This window comes from Bos taurus, chromosome 8 (assembly GCF_002263795.3).
Source record: "Bos taurus isolate L1 Dominette 01449 registration number 42190680 breed Hereford chromosome 8, ARS-UCD2.0, whole genome shotgun sequence".
NCBI classification, from domain to species: Eukaryota; Metazoa; Chordata; class Mammalia; order Artiodactyla; family Bovidae; genus Bos; species Bos taurus.
In genome coordinates, this window is record NC_037335.1 from 83,252,311 (window position 1) to 83,269,032 (window position 16,722).

Below are 16,722 nucleotides of genomic sequence, written 5' to 3' on the forward strand. Positions count from 1 at the left end.
GCAAGAAATCAAGATCTCTTAGAAAAAAGTAATATCAAAACGCCAACTACAAATACCACTGTTGTACATGATTTCACTAAAATATTAGAAAAGTAGTTAAATACTTACCATATAACATCCAACAAGGAAAGCAGCATTTGCTTGTTTTCTCTGATCAGGGCCAGTAAAATGTATAATTTTCTTCCTCATCATTGTAATGGACTGCATAAAGATAAACAGTTGCTAGTATTTCCTTTCTAATTTCAAGTTTTCAAAAACTTTATTTTGTGATTAAAATAAATTCTGGATCTCACAATGTTGAAGCATTCAGAAAGACTTTTTAAATTGATACTCAAAAATACTATGTACATTCCCATAAAAGACATACTCTTGGAATAGAACAAATGTATAATTGAAGAGTGGGAGAGGAGACACCTGAAATTAATATATCATAAATCAACCACACTTCAATTTTTTTAAAAGGAGGAGATACACACAGATACACTTTGAAAGTATAGACTATCTCTGAAAGAATACATAAAAGCTGGAAAAGGTAGTAAAAGAGATCGTTTTTCCTTTCCCTATTGTCTGATTTTTAAAAAAATCTATTTCTGAAACCTTTAAATTAAAAGGGTACAAAAATAGGTAAAATAATTCACTCTGTTAGAAATCAGGATAGTGAATGGGGTAGGGAGGAGTGGAGTGAGGAGGGTGGTACAGAGATAACCAGGAGAGAGAAAATGGGCTGTTCCTGGGGTGTTGCTAGAATGTTCTGTTCTTGATTAAGTTAAAAATAAAAAGGATATAGAAAGTAAAACCAAAGGAACAACATGATTTGTTAGTACTTCTTTACATGTACTTCACTAACTTGAGTTGAAATGTTTCAATTAAGGGTAAGAAATAGGATATATTCAGCTGAATAAGCACAGTATTTCTTCACTTCTGTGAGCCAGTGTTTTGGGTATTTCAATGATGAACGTGTACATGATGAATTTTCCTTTAGTTGTTTACACAGAGTAAGAGACACAAGTTGATTTAAAAAAACAACAACAACCCAACCAGCCCTCAAGCAGCATAAGACACTCTTACTATAAATTCAACACATTTTTTATCACTATTAATTGAACAGGAATCAAAGTTTCAATCAGGTTGGATGGTCAATACGCTACAAGTTGTTCTAGTGAATATTAATGATTTTTTAATTTTGAAAAAAGGATGAATATAATCTTCATTGACCCAAAGGATAAAAGTCCTTCAGTTCAGTTCAGCCACTCAGTCATGTCCGACTCTTTGCGACCCCATGAATGGCAGCACGCCAGGCCTCCCTGTCCATCACCAACTCCCGGAGTTCACTCAAACTCAAGTCCATCGAGTCGGTGATGCCATCCAGCCATCTCATCCTCTGTCGTCCCCTTTTCCTCCTGCCCCCAATCCCTTGGATGGCCAAATATTTCTAATGTGTAATTTTAAGTCTGATGTTCAAGGGAGAAAATATCTGCCTTACTCACTAATTAATTTTCAATGTAATATAATTTTTAGTTGACAATGAGTTTTATTTCTGTGTAGTAGTCTAATAAATAATCAACTGAATAAACTTGTTTTTAAAGAGTACCCGCCCCCAAATCCAGTATTTCTACTTGAGAATTTATAGTGACTCTTGGAATTGCTAGCAGTATATAAACTTTTTGTTTTATATAACTAATAATTCAAAGTTTTTTAAAAAATAAATGAATAAGGTCTAAGTTCAAACCAACAATACACTCTTATAATTTAGTGATACTCTTAAATATATGCTGTTTGCTCCTGTTTCCCTACTCCTTAATCATATGTGTAAAGGGTCAAGTAAAGAGTCACAAGTAGTAAAATATGAGAGATTCAAGATACAATAAAGTAAGATGAACTGATTTCTCTTAGTCTCCTAACATTCCCTACCACAGTGAAGGGAGAAAGAACAATGACCAAAGGAAGGAAAGCTTCTCTTGTTAGGTTTCAGTTCTATTAACTCAGACAATAAGAGATTCACTTTATTAACAACTTCCACTTTGGCTTTTCAAGTATCTAAACATCACCAATCCAAATCAGAATCAAATGACCCAAACTTAAACCATTCCATCAAAACTCTAGAAAAACAGATATACTATGACTTCATAAAACAATAAACCACATGTATGTCCCAAACACCACTGTAGTGAAAAAACATGACATTGCCTTTTAAAAAATAGATTCCCCCTCCTTCCCACAAGATCAGGCTAATCATGATTATTTAAGTGAAACCTCAGTAAAAAGTACTTTACCTTTAATTTCTTATTTATCTTGCAGCAGTATCTGTAAACCATTGCTAGATTGAGTGGTCCAAAATCTGCGTAGAAGCTGCAAAAATGAAACACAAAAATGTGTATGTGTGTTCCAGATGCTCTGAATATAACTGCCTTTTTGTAGGTATGAGATCAAAATAAAGCAAGAAAGTACACACCAAATTATTATAGGTCATATAACTTAAACGTTATTGCCTTACTAATAGAAGAAATACTTTGGTAAAAAGATGACTGTTAAATAACATGATAAGTGCTACAACACCTTTAAATCTAACCTCAAATAATACATGAAAATACTTTCTAAATAAAAAAGGCTATTTTTCCACACATTTTTCCACTGGCAAAATTATCTTACTTAGTATACTAGTTTATATTTCATTATACTGTAAGCTATTAGAATTTCAAATGTAAATTGTTAAACTTAGGAGAATTCTTTCACTTTTTGATTTTTCCCCTCCTAAGGATCTATTTTATGACCAAGGATTAAAATCAGCATCCTGCAACTAACAATCAACAGATTTGCAATGTTCCAATTTTATAAACATACCTTTAGATTTTTCACAATAAAAAAAAGTTACTAACAATCTTTTAAAAAGCAATACTTACTTTTCATATTCAAGTTCATTATCTATGCTGAAATAATGTACATTTGATGAACTCTTTGGTCTGCTGAAGAGAATGGCAAAACAAAGGCGATCTGAAATGGAAAAATTGTAATGTTCCTTCCTTCACATTATTAAGAACGTTTCATATATCATGATGCAACTCTTTTCAGATGAAGTAAAAAAATTCCTTTTCCATGCATGTTTTACCTATGGTAAGGGTATCAGTGAGTAACTTCAAAATGTTCTATTTTGGTGGGTAATAATAAATAAGCAATTTTTAAGAAGGAGAAGTTGCCTTCAATATTAGTTTCAAGAGCTGTCAGCGACTTTTCACATAGTGATACGACTCAATTTTTGGATGAACCTCTCATTGCAAAACGTTAGCTACTCTAGATTAAAAAATTTCAGCAAGGCAGCAGGCATTTCACGGCTAGACCACCAGCCTTGATGATTCTCCCTATGTTTCGCTATATTTTCAAGACATCCTAAAAAGTTATTTCAATAAGAAGCTATGTTTTAAGCAGAAAGACAACGCTCTCAAAATTGCCTCAAAATTAATGTTTACGGCTACAGAAAACAAAACAAATCCTGTTTATCCAGTGTTCTTGGGGGTCACTTTTTTTGATCCGGAACCACTACTTCTGTAGTGATTTTTACAATCAGACAAATTACCATTATAACAGAGGCAATGAAAGTTTTCTGTATGATGAGTATGAGATGAACCTGCATTGCATAAATGAAGTTAGGCTGTTGTGAGGTTTAGCAAGAATGCTAGGAGGCTCCACCCTTCCTTTCCCACCCCACCCCAAAAAGAGTTGCCCAAAAATCCTTGGGGAAGCAGTATGCCACAATAACTAGTAGTAGTAATACTAATAGTAGTGCTAGTAGAATACTTACATTCAAATTATGGCAAAATCAAGTACAACCCTTAAAATAGTAAGAAACAACAGATGCCAGCTGGCATCCTTTCCCCAAATAGTATTTAAGCAATTTTTGCCTACAATTCAGTGCACACAACTGCTATATTTTTCCTGTGAATGCGTCAACTAAAACGTCTTGCAACCACAAACACTCAAACAGATGACGGAGCTTACTCCTTCCAACCACAAATGACCCTTGATCCCCATGCACAGCGACCAGGGAGTTCGCTCCGAGGTGGAGAGCCTACGAGCCACGGTGTAAGACACAAAGGTCCCAAGTGCACACGTCAGTGCGGATTCACCCCCAAAGCAGGACCACATCTGAGCACTAGGAGTCCCGGGAGGCCACCCACGCCCGTGAGACAGCTTCGGCCCTGGTCCCAAAGTTTACAGGCGCGTCTTGAGCAGCAGTGGGGGCTCCTCGACCCCTGGGCACTGTCCGATGCCCTCTAAATAGGGGGTGTCCCAGAGGCGCACCCTCCGCACTCACCTCTGATCACCTCGGCCACCAAAGGGGTCCCTGCACCCTCCCGGCTCATGACTCCACAGCATCTGGAAGGCGGGGCAGAGGGGAAGTACCGGGCGGCGGGGGAGAGGAGGGCCGCGACCACACCCCCGAAGTTTAAAAAGCAAAAAAGTTTAAAGGGCCGCGCCCAAACACTCGGCACAGCGACGCCCCTCAGCCGGCCACCCCACCGCAAGCTCAGGAGAACCAACCCCGGAAGTTCAAAACTTCACAAACGCCCCAGACGCGGTGGTGAGGGACGGGTGCGGAAACCAGCCCCAGCCGCCCGGGCTGAGTTTCGCCCCGCCTCGGGGCCACTCGGCGGTCGGTCATCTGCAGCGCCAGGCCCCTCCAGCGCCGCAAGTCTCTACTCAAAGTCGGGAGGTGCAGCAGAAGGTCACAGAGGCAAACGCGGGCCTGGTTAAGAAAGCGGCTCCCAAACCGATTAAAAGGATTTCTCGGACGAGAAGGGCTTGCCAGTGGATCTGACCCCCTCCTTGTGCTCGGCCGTCTTCGCCGCCGCCACCAGGGGACGCTACAGCAGGCCGCAGGAGAGGTCGGGGCCTCGACAACCCCGCGGGCTTGGAGCTCCCTCCACTCTGGGGTGGAGACTCGCTGAGTGGCTCGCCTGAGTGCTGGTGTCTCCTTTTAAAGGGGCCTTTTCAAAACTGTTCAAAATTTAAAGGTACGCCTGAAGCAGAGGTTATCATTCCTTCCTTTAAAGGCCTTAGATTTCTCCTCAGAAAAGTATTTGGATGGTTGAAAAACAGGAATTCTGACGCGATGCTAAATGACAATTTAAGAATTTTCTAAACCTATGTTAGTCTCCAGTGAAAACAAAAGTAAGTTGCAGTATGAATACGGTCCTAATTTTGTTATATATAATATGGTAGTGGGATTATGGGGGATTTTTATTTCCTTCTGTATTCTAGGATTCCTACAGAAAAGAGTTACTTTAATAATCCGTGAAAAATGTTTGCAATGACTCTCCCTTAAAACGAACAAGCAATACAGTAACTACTCTTTCCCACAATTACACTTTTGTCATCTCAATCGAATAGACATGTTATATATCACAATATATACATTTTTGCCTTAAAAGTAAACCTGCATTATCTCCTAACCTTATTCTAAACTTCCAGACAGACCAGATGTTTTTATGTGTAAAAAACAAAACACTGAATTATTTTTTAATGAAGAATATCTTTCTAAATGAAAATATAAGCTACGAGAATCTGTTAAACTGATAAACATTTTAAAAATAGTCTTCATGGCAATAAATACAAATTCACGACATAAACTGGAAAAATATTTTAAATCCATCTCAAGAACACACCCAACTTCAATTTTATCTTAGGGCAAAATAATAAAAATAAAATTTAAACTATACGGTACTACTTTTCCTTCAGACTGGCAAAAATCGAAGGAATTTGATAAGCACTGTGTTGGTGAGGTAGGGAAACAGGCGCTCATGGTCTGCGGGTAAGAATGCAAACTGTGACAACCTCCATGAAGGGCAACAAAAGGCAATTTGGCAGAAATTTCCAAGGCTGAAAACACTGGCAAGATTGCCAAGAGGGACATCTTTACAGGTGTTTACAGGCTGGATGATTTATAGGTACACATTTAAAACACATATGTATATGACTGTATATGAAATCTTGCATATCTCTGGAAGGAAACACAAAAAAACCTGGTGTTTGCCTTTATAGGGGGAAACTATCTGTAGTTAGGGAAGTTATGGTAAAAAAGATTTATTTGTTTTTGTAACTTTTGAATTTTGTAGCATATATTACCTATTCAAAATTATGAAGCTTTTGAAAAGTGAACTTGCTGGCTAAAAGTGTTCCTCCAAAGCTGACTTCATTAAGACACAAAACATTCAGTAAACACAGTATGCTGCTGCTGCTGCTGCTAAGTCGCTTCAGTCGTGTCCGACTGTGCGACCCCATAGAGGGCAGCCCACTAGGCTCCCCCGTCCCTGGGATTCTCCAAGCAAGAACACTGGAGTGGGTTGCCATTTCCTTCTCCAGTGCATGAAAGTGAAAAGTGAAAGTGAAGTCGCTCAGTTGTATCCGACTCTTAGCGACCCCATGGACTGCAGCCTACCAGGCTCCTCTGTCCATGGGATTTTCCAGGCAAGAGTACTGGAGTGGGGTGCCATTTCCTTCTCCAGCATAAGACAATCTAGAAAATATCCTTTGCACACTTACAAACAACAGAACTGGTTAGTGCTACCATCTCTTGAAATCCAGTTTCTTTTAACAAACCCAAATAAAACCGGAAGGAGCTACATAGAAATGGGGAGAGATTTTCCCTCCAAGTCCAAACCTGAAATTCAGTTCCCAAAGGAAATATTTTATATATTACAGGATGAGGAGGAATCACTGATTTTCTTATGTCCAATTACCTGTGCACAAGATATTCTCAAATTGTTATTCTAGAGTCATATTGTGATAAACTACAATAGAGGCCAGAGTGCGGGGATGAGAGCTCTTTATTAGAAAACTGGAGCTGGAAAATAGGTCTCTTTAAAACATTTTGATTAAAAGTTCATGATTAAACTTACTATCCTATTGTAAACCCATGTGTCCTCCCTTTAATGTGTTTGTAGTCAAAAAACAAAACTGAAGTACTGAAGTGGTAAACTGTCTTGCCCTACACTCTGTCACATGGTTACCACTCCTGCTTCTTTGACAGAAAAGATACAGTAGAGGTATATTAAATCTCATGGTTTTTAAATATTGACAAGAACATTCAAAATCCATCCTTGTGCCAAATTTGTCTATAGTTCTGATATGGGTAATGGGTCTCTAGTTTACTACCTCTTCCTTTAGTAAGTATTTGTTAAGTTAATAATATTTTCCTACATAACAACTAGCTATTGGGATGAAAAGTGTTAGTCGCTCAGTCATGTCTGACTCTTTGCGACCCCGTGGACTGTAGCCCACCAGTCTCCTCAGTCCGTGGAATTCTCCAGGCAAGAATACTGGACTGGGTAGCCATGCCCTTCTTCAGGAGATCTTCCCAATACAGGGATCAAACCCAGGTCTCCTGCATTGCAGGCAGATTCTTTACTGTCTGAGCTACCAGGGAAGCACAGTTAATCATAAAATACAGAGAGTTATATTCTAAACCAATTGAGAAATATATGTAGTAGTCAGGTGGCAATGATAACACAGTATCTACTTTTTAGTAGAAATGATGAAAAGAACTCTAAATACAATAAGCTTCCCACCCATTCTGTTTTCCCCCTGGAACCGGACTGACTTCACAAGTCCTGGCAGAGGGACTGGAGAGTGCAAGTCTTCCCTATGGGGTAGTGAAGTCTGCCCTCAGTGAGCTCACTGTCAGAGAAGCAGAAGGGAGAATTCACATCTCCTGGGAATAAGAAAGAACAGGCTCCACCTGAACAGTGACTGTCCCTCAGAGAGGGCTAATAGCCATCACTCACATCTGTCATTAGTCCCTTGTTCCTCGAGATGAGGAGTAACCAAGAGGAGCATAGGAAGAAATGTTCATAAAACAATGGCAACTAACAATTATTGAGAGTTTAGTGCCAGGTATTACATTGATAAGCTCATTAATATAAAGCAAATGCTACTACTACTATCAGTATTTTTCAGGAAAGGAAACCTAACCTAAAGAAGCAAAATAACTAACCTGAGCAAAGTCACAAACTTGTAAAGTAACAGAATCAAGATCTTAACACAGGCTTTTTGCCTGAAGCCTGAAAATTTTAAACTCCTGCCTCAGAGACTTGCCTTAATATAAAGCAAGAATAATTAAAACAGTAAGATTTTAGCACAGCAACATAGAAACGTGAACCCAGGCAAATATGAAAACCTAGTATATGAGAAAAATCAGTCACAAAGAAGGCCTTACTCAGTAATGGACAAATGTCTGTAAGTATGAAAAGAAAACAAGGTACCAATCTGACGTATAAAACAAAGACCAAATGAAGTAAGTTTTTAAAAGCTGTCAGATAACTATAAAAAATTATACCAACTAATTTTATAATTTAAATGGGACTTTTAAGCATGACACAAAACTCAAGGTATAAAGAAAAAAAAACCAGAAACTTGCAGAAAATATATAATAATCATCACAATGATAAAATCTGTAAAACAATATAAAAACCCAATAGAAAATAAAATTCTATAAAGGCTATAAACAATTAAGAAAAGAAATACAAATAGCCAATAGCATATTAAATTTAATCTTACCAGTGGCTCAACATTAAAAAGTCCAACACATCATGACTAGATTATGGAAGAAACCCACAGAAGAAGTAATTAAAATCAACTCATTCCAAATTAATACTTTATACAATGAGACTAAAAGAGAATATTTTTAAACTGATCAAAGTTATCTTCCAGATACCTTGGGGAAATACCGCAATTCATGCCTTAACTTCATAAGTATCTCCCTAAAATGAAAACCAAGATGAAAATTTCTACTACCATGACTTCTGTTTAATAATGTAATAACTGGAAGTGCTCACCGATGCCAAGATAAAAAGAAATGAGGGAAGACTTAGAAACAAAACGGTACTTATTTATACATGACTGTCTGCCTAGAAAATACAAAAGAATCTGTAGACAAACTATTAGAATAAATAAACATTTGCAAACTTTCTGGATTTACATGATTAGTAGTTTTTAGAAAGTTTTTCTGTGTACTACTTGTAATAACTAATAAAAAATATAAGTGCATAGTCACTTATGAATATAGGAAAGATAAAAGCAGGTTTTTATTGGGAAGATTCACTATCACAAAGATGGTAATTTCATTCAAACTAAATGCATTCTTATCAAAATCTCAACAGAACTTTTCATAAGACTTAACAAGCTGATCCTAAAATTAATCTACAAGACCATAAGGCCAAGAAGAACTGAGACCAATTCGAAAACAAACATAAAGGGGCCTTTGCCCTACCAAATATTAAAACTTGCAATAATTTAGCCGTGTAGAATTGACACATATACTAGATCTCTATCTGTTATACATAAGAGCTCAGTAACAGACCCCATAAACATAGAAACTTCACTTATGACACAGGTGGCTTTGAAGATCAATAGTAACAGTGTGTGTACACTCAGTCACTGAGTCATGTCTGACTCTTTGGGACCCCATGGACTGTGGCCTGTCTCCTCTGTCCATGGAGTTTTCCAGGCAAGAATACTACAGTGGGTTGCCATTTCCTACTCCAGCGGATCTTCCCACCCCAGGGATCAAACCCAAGTATCTTGCATTGGCAGGCAGATTCTTTAGCACTGTACTGCCTGAGAAGCCATGGTAAAAGTAAGAATGCTCAACACATGCTGTAGTGACAATTGGCTGTATGTACTGTTTGATTCATGAATCAAGGTAAACCGGTCATACAGGAGATGGCAAGAGTGAACATTGAGATTTTAGGAATCAGTGAACTAAAATGGATAAGGATGGGAATATTTAATTCAGATGACCACTATATGTACTACTCTGGGCAATAATCCCTTAGAAGAAATGGAGTAGCCCTCATAGTCAATAAAAAAAGTCCAAAATGCAGTACTTAGTTGCAATCTCAAAAATGACAGAATGATCTCATTTCATTTCTAAGGCAAACCATTCAACATCACAGTAATCTGAGTTTATGCCCCAACCACTAATGCTGAAGAAGCTGAAGCTGAACAATTCTATGAAGACCTACAAGACCTCATAGAACTAACACTAAGAAAAGATGTCCTTTTCATCATGGGGGACTGGAATGCAAAACTAGGAAGTCAAGAGATACCTGGAATAATAGGCAAGTTTCGTCTTGGAGTACAGAATGAAGTAGGGCAAATTCTAACAAAGTTTTGCCAAGAGAACACACTGGTCATAGCAAACATTCCCTTCCAATAACACCAGCAAAGACTCTACTTATGGACATCACCAGATAGTCAGTACCGAAATCAGATAGATTACAGTCTTTGCAGCTGAAGATGGAGAAGCTTTATACAGTCAGCAAAAACAGTACCTGGAGCTGACTGTAGCTCAGCTCATCAGCAAAATTCAGGCTCAAATTGAAGAAAGGAAAACCACTAGGCCATTTAGGTATGACCTAAATAAAATCCCTTATGATTATACAGTGGAGGTGATGGCACAGATTCAAGGGATTAGATCTGGTAGACAGAGTGCCTGAAACTATGGACAGAGGTTCGTAACATTGTACAGGAGGTAGTGACCAAAACTATCGCCAAGAAAAAGAAATGCAAAAAGGCAAAGTGCTTGTCTGAGGAGGGCTTACAAATAGCTGAGAAAAGAAGAGAAGCAAAAGGCAAAGGAGAAAGGGAAAGATATTCCCAACTGAATGCAGAGTTCCAGAGAATAGCAAGGAGAGATAAGAAAGCCTTCTGAAGTGAATAATGCAAAGAAATAGAGGAAAACAATAGGATGGGAAAGACTAGAGATCTCCTCAAGGAAACTGGAGATACCAAGGGAACAGTTCATGCAAAGATAGGCACATTAAAGGACAAATATGGCAAGCTCCTCATAGAAGCATAAGAGATTAAGAAAAGGTGGCAAGAATACACAGAACTCTACAAAAAAGCTCTTAATGACCCAGATAACCACAGTGGTGTGGTCATTCGCCTATAGCAAGATATCCTGGAGTGTGAAGCCAAGTGGGCCTTAGGAAGCATTACTATGAACAAAGCTATTGAAGGTGATGGATTTCTAGCTGAGATATGTCAAATCCTAAAAGATGATGCTGTTAAAGTGTCACACACATTATGCCAGCAAATTCAGAAAACTCAGCAGTGGCCAAAGGACTGGAAAAGGTCAGTTTTCATTCCAATCCCAAAGAAAAGCAATGCCAAAGAATGTTCAAATTACCGTACAATTGCACACATGCCATCAAGATTATGCTCAAAATCCTGCAAGCTAGGCTTCAGCAGTGCATGAACTGAGAACATCCATATGTACAAGCTGCATTTAGAAAAGGCAGAGGAACCAGAGATCAAATAGCCAACATCCACTGGATCACTGAAAAAGCAAGAGAGTTCCAAAGAAACATCTACTTCTGCTTCATTGACTATGCTAAAGCCTTTGACTGTGTGAATCACAACAAACTGTGGAATATTCTTAATGAGATGGGAATACTAGACCACCTTACCTGCCTCCTGAGAAACCTGTATGCAGGACAAGAAGCAACAGTTAGAACTGGACATGGAACAATGGACTGGTTCCAAATTGGGAAAGGAGTACATCAAGGCTGTATATTGTCACCTTGCTTATTTAACTTATATGCAGAGAACATTATGCAAAATGCCAGGCTGGATGAATCAGAAGTTGGAATCAAAATTACTGGAAGAAATATCAACAACTTTAGATATGCAGATACCACTTTAATGACAGAAAGTGAAGAGGACCTAAAAAGCCTCTTGAAAGTGAAAGAAGAGAGTGGAAAAAGCTGGCTTAAAACTCAACATTCAAAACACTAAGGTCATGGCATCCAGTCCTAACATTTCTTGGTAAAAGATGAGGAAAATGTGGAAACAGTGTCAGATTTCATTTTCTTGGGCTCCAAAATCAATGCAGAAGATGTCTACAGCCATGAAATTAAAAGATGCTTGCTCCTTGGAATAGCTATGACAAACCTAAACAACGTATTAAAAAGCAAAGACATTACTTTGCTGACAAAGATCTGTATAGTCAAAGCTATGGTTTTTCCAGTAGTCATGTATGGATGTGAGAGTTGGACCATAACAAAGGCTGATGCTGAAGAACTGATGGTTTTGAATTATGGTGCTGGAAAAAACTCTTGAGAGTCCCTTGGACTGCAAGGAGATCAAATCAGTCAATCTAAAGGAATTCAGCCCTGAATACTTATTGGAAAGGACTGGTGCTGAAGCTGAAGCTCCAAAACTTTGGCCACCTGATTTGAAGACCTGATTCATTGGAAAAGACCCTAATGCTGAGAAAGACTGAGGGGAGGAGGAGAAGTGGGCAACAGAGGATGAGATGGTTGGATGGCATCACCAACTCAATGGACATGAGTTTGAGCCAACTCTGAGAGATACTGAAGGACAGGGAAGCCAGGCATGCTGCAGTTCATTGGGTCACAAAGTGTCAGACACAACTGAGCCACTGAACAACAACAAAATGCAGAGTACATCATGCTGGATGAATCACAAGCTGGAATCAGGATGCTAGGAGAAATATCAATATCCTTACATATGCAGATGATACCACCCCAAAGCCAGAAAATGAAGAAGAACTAAAGAGCCTCTTGATGAAAGTGAAAGAGGAGAGTGAAAAAGCTGGCTTAAAACTCAACATTCAAAAAATGAAGATCTTGGCCTCCGGTCCCATCACATCATGGCAAACAGATGGGGAAAAAATGGAAATATGACAGGTTTTATTTTCTTGGGCTTCAAAATCACTGCAGACTGTGACTGCAGCCACAAAATTAAAAGATGCTTGTTCCTTGGAAGAAAAGCTATGACAATCCTAGACAGCATATTAAAAAGCAGGGATATTACTTTACTGACAAAGGTCCACAGTCAAAACTATGATTTTTCCCAGTAGTCATGTGCAGATGTGAGAGTTGAATCATAAAGAAAGCTGAGTATCAAAGAACTTGAGAAGACTTTTGAGAGTCCCTTGGACTGCAAGAAGATCAAACCAGTCAATCCTAAAGGATCAACCCTGAAAATTCATTGGAAGGACTAATGCTGAAGCCAAAGTTCCAATACTTTGGCCACCTGATGAGAAGAGCTGACTCATTGGAAAAGACCTTGATGTTGGGAAAGATTGAGGGCAGGAGAAGAAGTGGCCAACAGAGGATGAGATGGTTGGATGCCATCACTGACTCAATGGACATGAGTTTGAGCAAACTCCAAGATATAGTGAAGGACAGGGTAGCCTGGCGTGCTGCAGTCCACGGGGTTGCAAAGAGACTGACTGGACTAGGGACTGAACAACAAGAGTAACATTGTCTAGGGGGTAAGGAGGGAGGAAATTCGATCTTTATCACACCACAGGCCACCACACACCAAAGAAGAAAAAAAAAAAAAAAAAAGCCTAGCTAGGGACTTTCCTGGTGGTCCAGTGGCTAAGACTCTGTGCTCCCAATGCAGAGGGCTCAGGTTAGATCCCTGGTCTGGGAACTATATTCCACATGCCACAAGTGAGAGTTCTCATACCACAACTATGACCCAGAGCAGCCAAATAAATACTAAGTAAAAAAATTTTTGTAAAAGCTTAACTATAAGAAAAAAAGTTTTACAAGTCCTAGAAGAAAATATAGAAAAGTAACTCAAACAGTGGGGTAGAGATGGATTTAAAAAAATAAAAACAAAAAAAAAAGTCTAAAATATAAAGCAAAAGATTGAGAAATTTGATTATATGAAGATTTAATGCTTCTGCTTTTAAGACCCCAAAAACAAAATTTAAAATGGTAACTCACAGTCCAGGAAGACAGGTACAATGCACGAAAGCAACAAAAGATTAGTATTTAGAATTTACAAAGAACTATAAATCAAAGATAAAAAGCTAACACTCCCAACAAACAAATGGGCAGAGGTTGGGACTAAGAAATTCACAAAAGAAGAAACCTCATTGTCCTACCTTGCTCCTTTTTTTCTTACCTACCTACAGTGAGTATGGTTTTGGTCTGCTCTATGCCCTATAAGTTGACTTTATTAGTCAGAATAATGTATGGCAACAAACAACTCTTAAATCTTTATAATTTAATTTACAAAAGAGGCCATTTCTTCCTGGTGCTGCATGTCCAGCCCAGATGCTACTGTGGAGGAGGCTCTATTCTGCACAGTAACCCAAGGATTCAAGATGATGGAGGCTCTACCAATTTGCAGATGCATCATCTGGAATTTATCCCTGGGGCTGCCCAATATGCCAGTGACTGCTTGTGTAAGTAATTCCACTAGCTTACAGATATAAATGTATATAGGTATAAACCAAGCTCCATAATGTTATCAGTAATAAAGTTTACATTTAATTTTTTATCTATTTAACTCCTATGTTCCTCAATCAACTCCAGAACAAAATGGGGAAGAGTAATCTTGTCTAAAGATGCTCCAGACATCCTCCCCCAATAATATGTCAGTCTCCATATTCACCTGTATTTCTAAATTATTTTATAAATAAATTTTTAGAAAGAAGAATTATAAAGTTTTCATACCTTTCAAATCACTGGAGCAAGTGAAAAAATAAAACTAAGAAAACATGATCAAGGCATCAAACACCAAGAAGAAACATGGCAATCAGAAAACAAAATAATTCCAAACATATCGGTAAGAATAAAACATGCAAAATATTTAAATTCACCTATTACAATTTTTTTCAAGTTGAATTTAAAAAATCAACATAGAAACTTCCCTGGTGGTCCAGTGGTTAAGAATCCACCTTGCAATGCAGGGGACACGGGTCGGATCCCTAGTTGGGGAACTAAGATCCTACATGCCATACAGCAAGTAAAAGCACACTGCAACACAGCTCCTGGGCCTGTACCACAACTAGAGAACCTATGTGCTGCAGTGAAAGATCCCACATGCCACAACTAATACCTGACTCAGCTAAATAAACAAATACAAATTCAGCCTATATATTTACAGAGACAATTAAAACAGAACCATACGGAAAGTGTTTTAAGGATAGAAAATGATACATTACACAGTTGCTAGGAAAAAGAGCAGGTATAGCAATATCAACAATGGATGACATAGAATTTACAGCAAAAAGCAATAAAGACAAAGATGCTTCATGATTACATAATCTACCAAGAGATTACAACAATCACACATCTTAAACATTTTAAATCTATAACACAAAACTAGTGAAAACAGGAAAAATTAGTAAAGTCATAATAACAGGCTAACACCCCTCCAAAACATAAAATAAGGAATTAGAAGCTTGATCTAGTAAATAAAGAGAATCACTTTCAACAGAGAGCACAAAATTTTCAAAAAATAGGGTATTCACTGAAGTCCTCACATACTAGGTTACAAGGAAATCACAACAAATTCAGGAAAGCAAAGATCATACTTACAGATCATACAATTAATGCAGTACAAGAAAATTCGAAGTTTATTGATGAAAATACAATAAAACAAGCAAAAATCTATCAACCTGAAAATATTTAAAACCTGTTTCTAAACAACTTGCAACAAAGGGAAATTAAAAGACAATTCAACACAAATTATGTAATAATCTAAATAAGAATTCATATTAAAATCTGTGGTATTTGCTTAAATAAAAATCTAAAGAAATTCATCTGCCTAAAAAAAGCCTCCCTCTGTTACACACACACACATCTACCTCGATTCACACACACACACATCTACCTCGATTAAAAAGCTGAACATAATAGTTCTGGTTCCCTGTATTCTAGGCCATGGTAGGCTTGTTCTTACTCCTTTGAGATTAAATGAGTAGAGGTGAAATTCATCACTTCGGGGTCAGTTCACTTAATTAATGGTACAAAAACCTCTATAGACCTCTCCCTCTGACCAGCAAGCAGCTATCAAGATAATATCAGAATACATCCATTTTAGAAAACTGGTATTTATAAGGAGTGAACATCACACATCTTCTGACTTGGGGCAGGGGGGGCAAAATTCCACTTCTAAGGATATATACAGCAAAAATGTATACACATGCTCACCAAGAAAGGGACAAACAGTGGTTCACAGAATCATTATTTGTAATAGCCAAAAACCGAACACAAACTAAATGTCCAGAAACTGTGGACTGAAACACTGTGGTACTTTCTTACAGTGCAATATTATAAAACAAAAAGAATGAATGAATGAACTGTGACCATGCGCAATATCATGGATGATTCTCACCAATATACTGGTCAGTGAAAAAAGCCAAACAAGAGTACATAAAGTATGATTACATTCATATAGATTCCAAAGCCAGACAAATCTTTGGCAATTAAAAATGTGTTTATCCTTGGAAGGGGAGTGACTAGGAAAGAGCTCAAAGGGGTAGATTCTGGGGTATGATGTTCTCTTTCTCAATCTATGTGCTAGTTATTTATCCATGATGTACAAACCTGTCTACCAAGTTGTTCACTTTGTACAAATTTCTGTGTATGAATCATTACATAGATATGCAGGCATGCATGCTAAGTCATTTCTAAGTCGGGTCCAATTCTTTGCGACCCTATGGACCACAGCCTGCCAGGCTCCTCTGTCCACAGGATTCTCAAGCAAGAATACTGGAGTGCATTGCCTTGCCCTACTCCATTATAGATATATGTATATATTATAAGGTGGCTCAAATGGTAAAACAGTAGGACTTCTCTGGTGGCTCAGAGGGTAAAGCATCTGTCTTCAATGCAGGAGACCTGGGTTCGATCCCTGGGCAGGGAAGATTCCCTGGAGAAGGAAATGGCAACCCACTCC

The 16,722-nt window shown here is 38.1% G+C and overlaps 1 protein-coding gene across 21 annotated transcripts in view; it reads right to left on the reverse strand.

The window, feature by feature from the left end:
- Positions 1-16,722, reverse strand: part of CDC14B (cell division cycle 14B) — a 128,301-nt gene that overhangs the window by 53,593 nt on the left and 57,986 nt on the right. For 17 of the 21 annotated variants that reach the window (XM_024995741.2, XM_024995730.2, XM_024995737.2 and 14 more), the window contains 3 exons: positions 2,901-2,991; positions 2,274-2,349; positions 109-201 (listed from right to left, as the gene is read on the reverse strand). In XM_024995741.2, the coding sequence (XP_024851509.1) occupies positions 109-201; positions 2,274-2,349; positions 2,901-2,991 (260 nt within the window). Of the gene's footprint in view, positions 1-108; positions 202-2,273; positions 2,350-2,900; positions 2,992-4,309; positions 4,534-16,722 lie in introns of those variants that run through there. The other 4 variants (XM_024995740.2, XM_005210405.5, XM_059889100.1 and 1 more) reach the window with 1 other exon arrangement.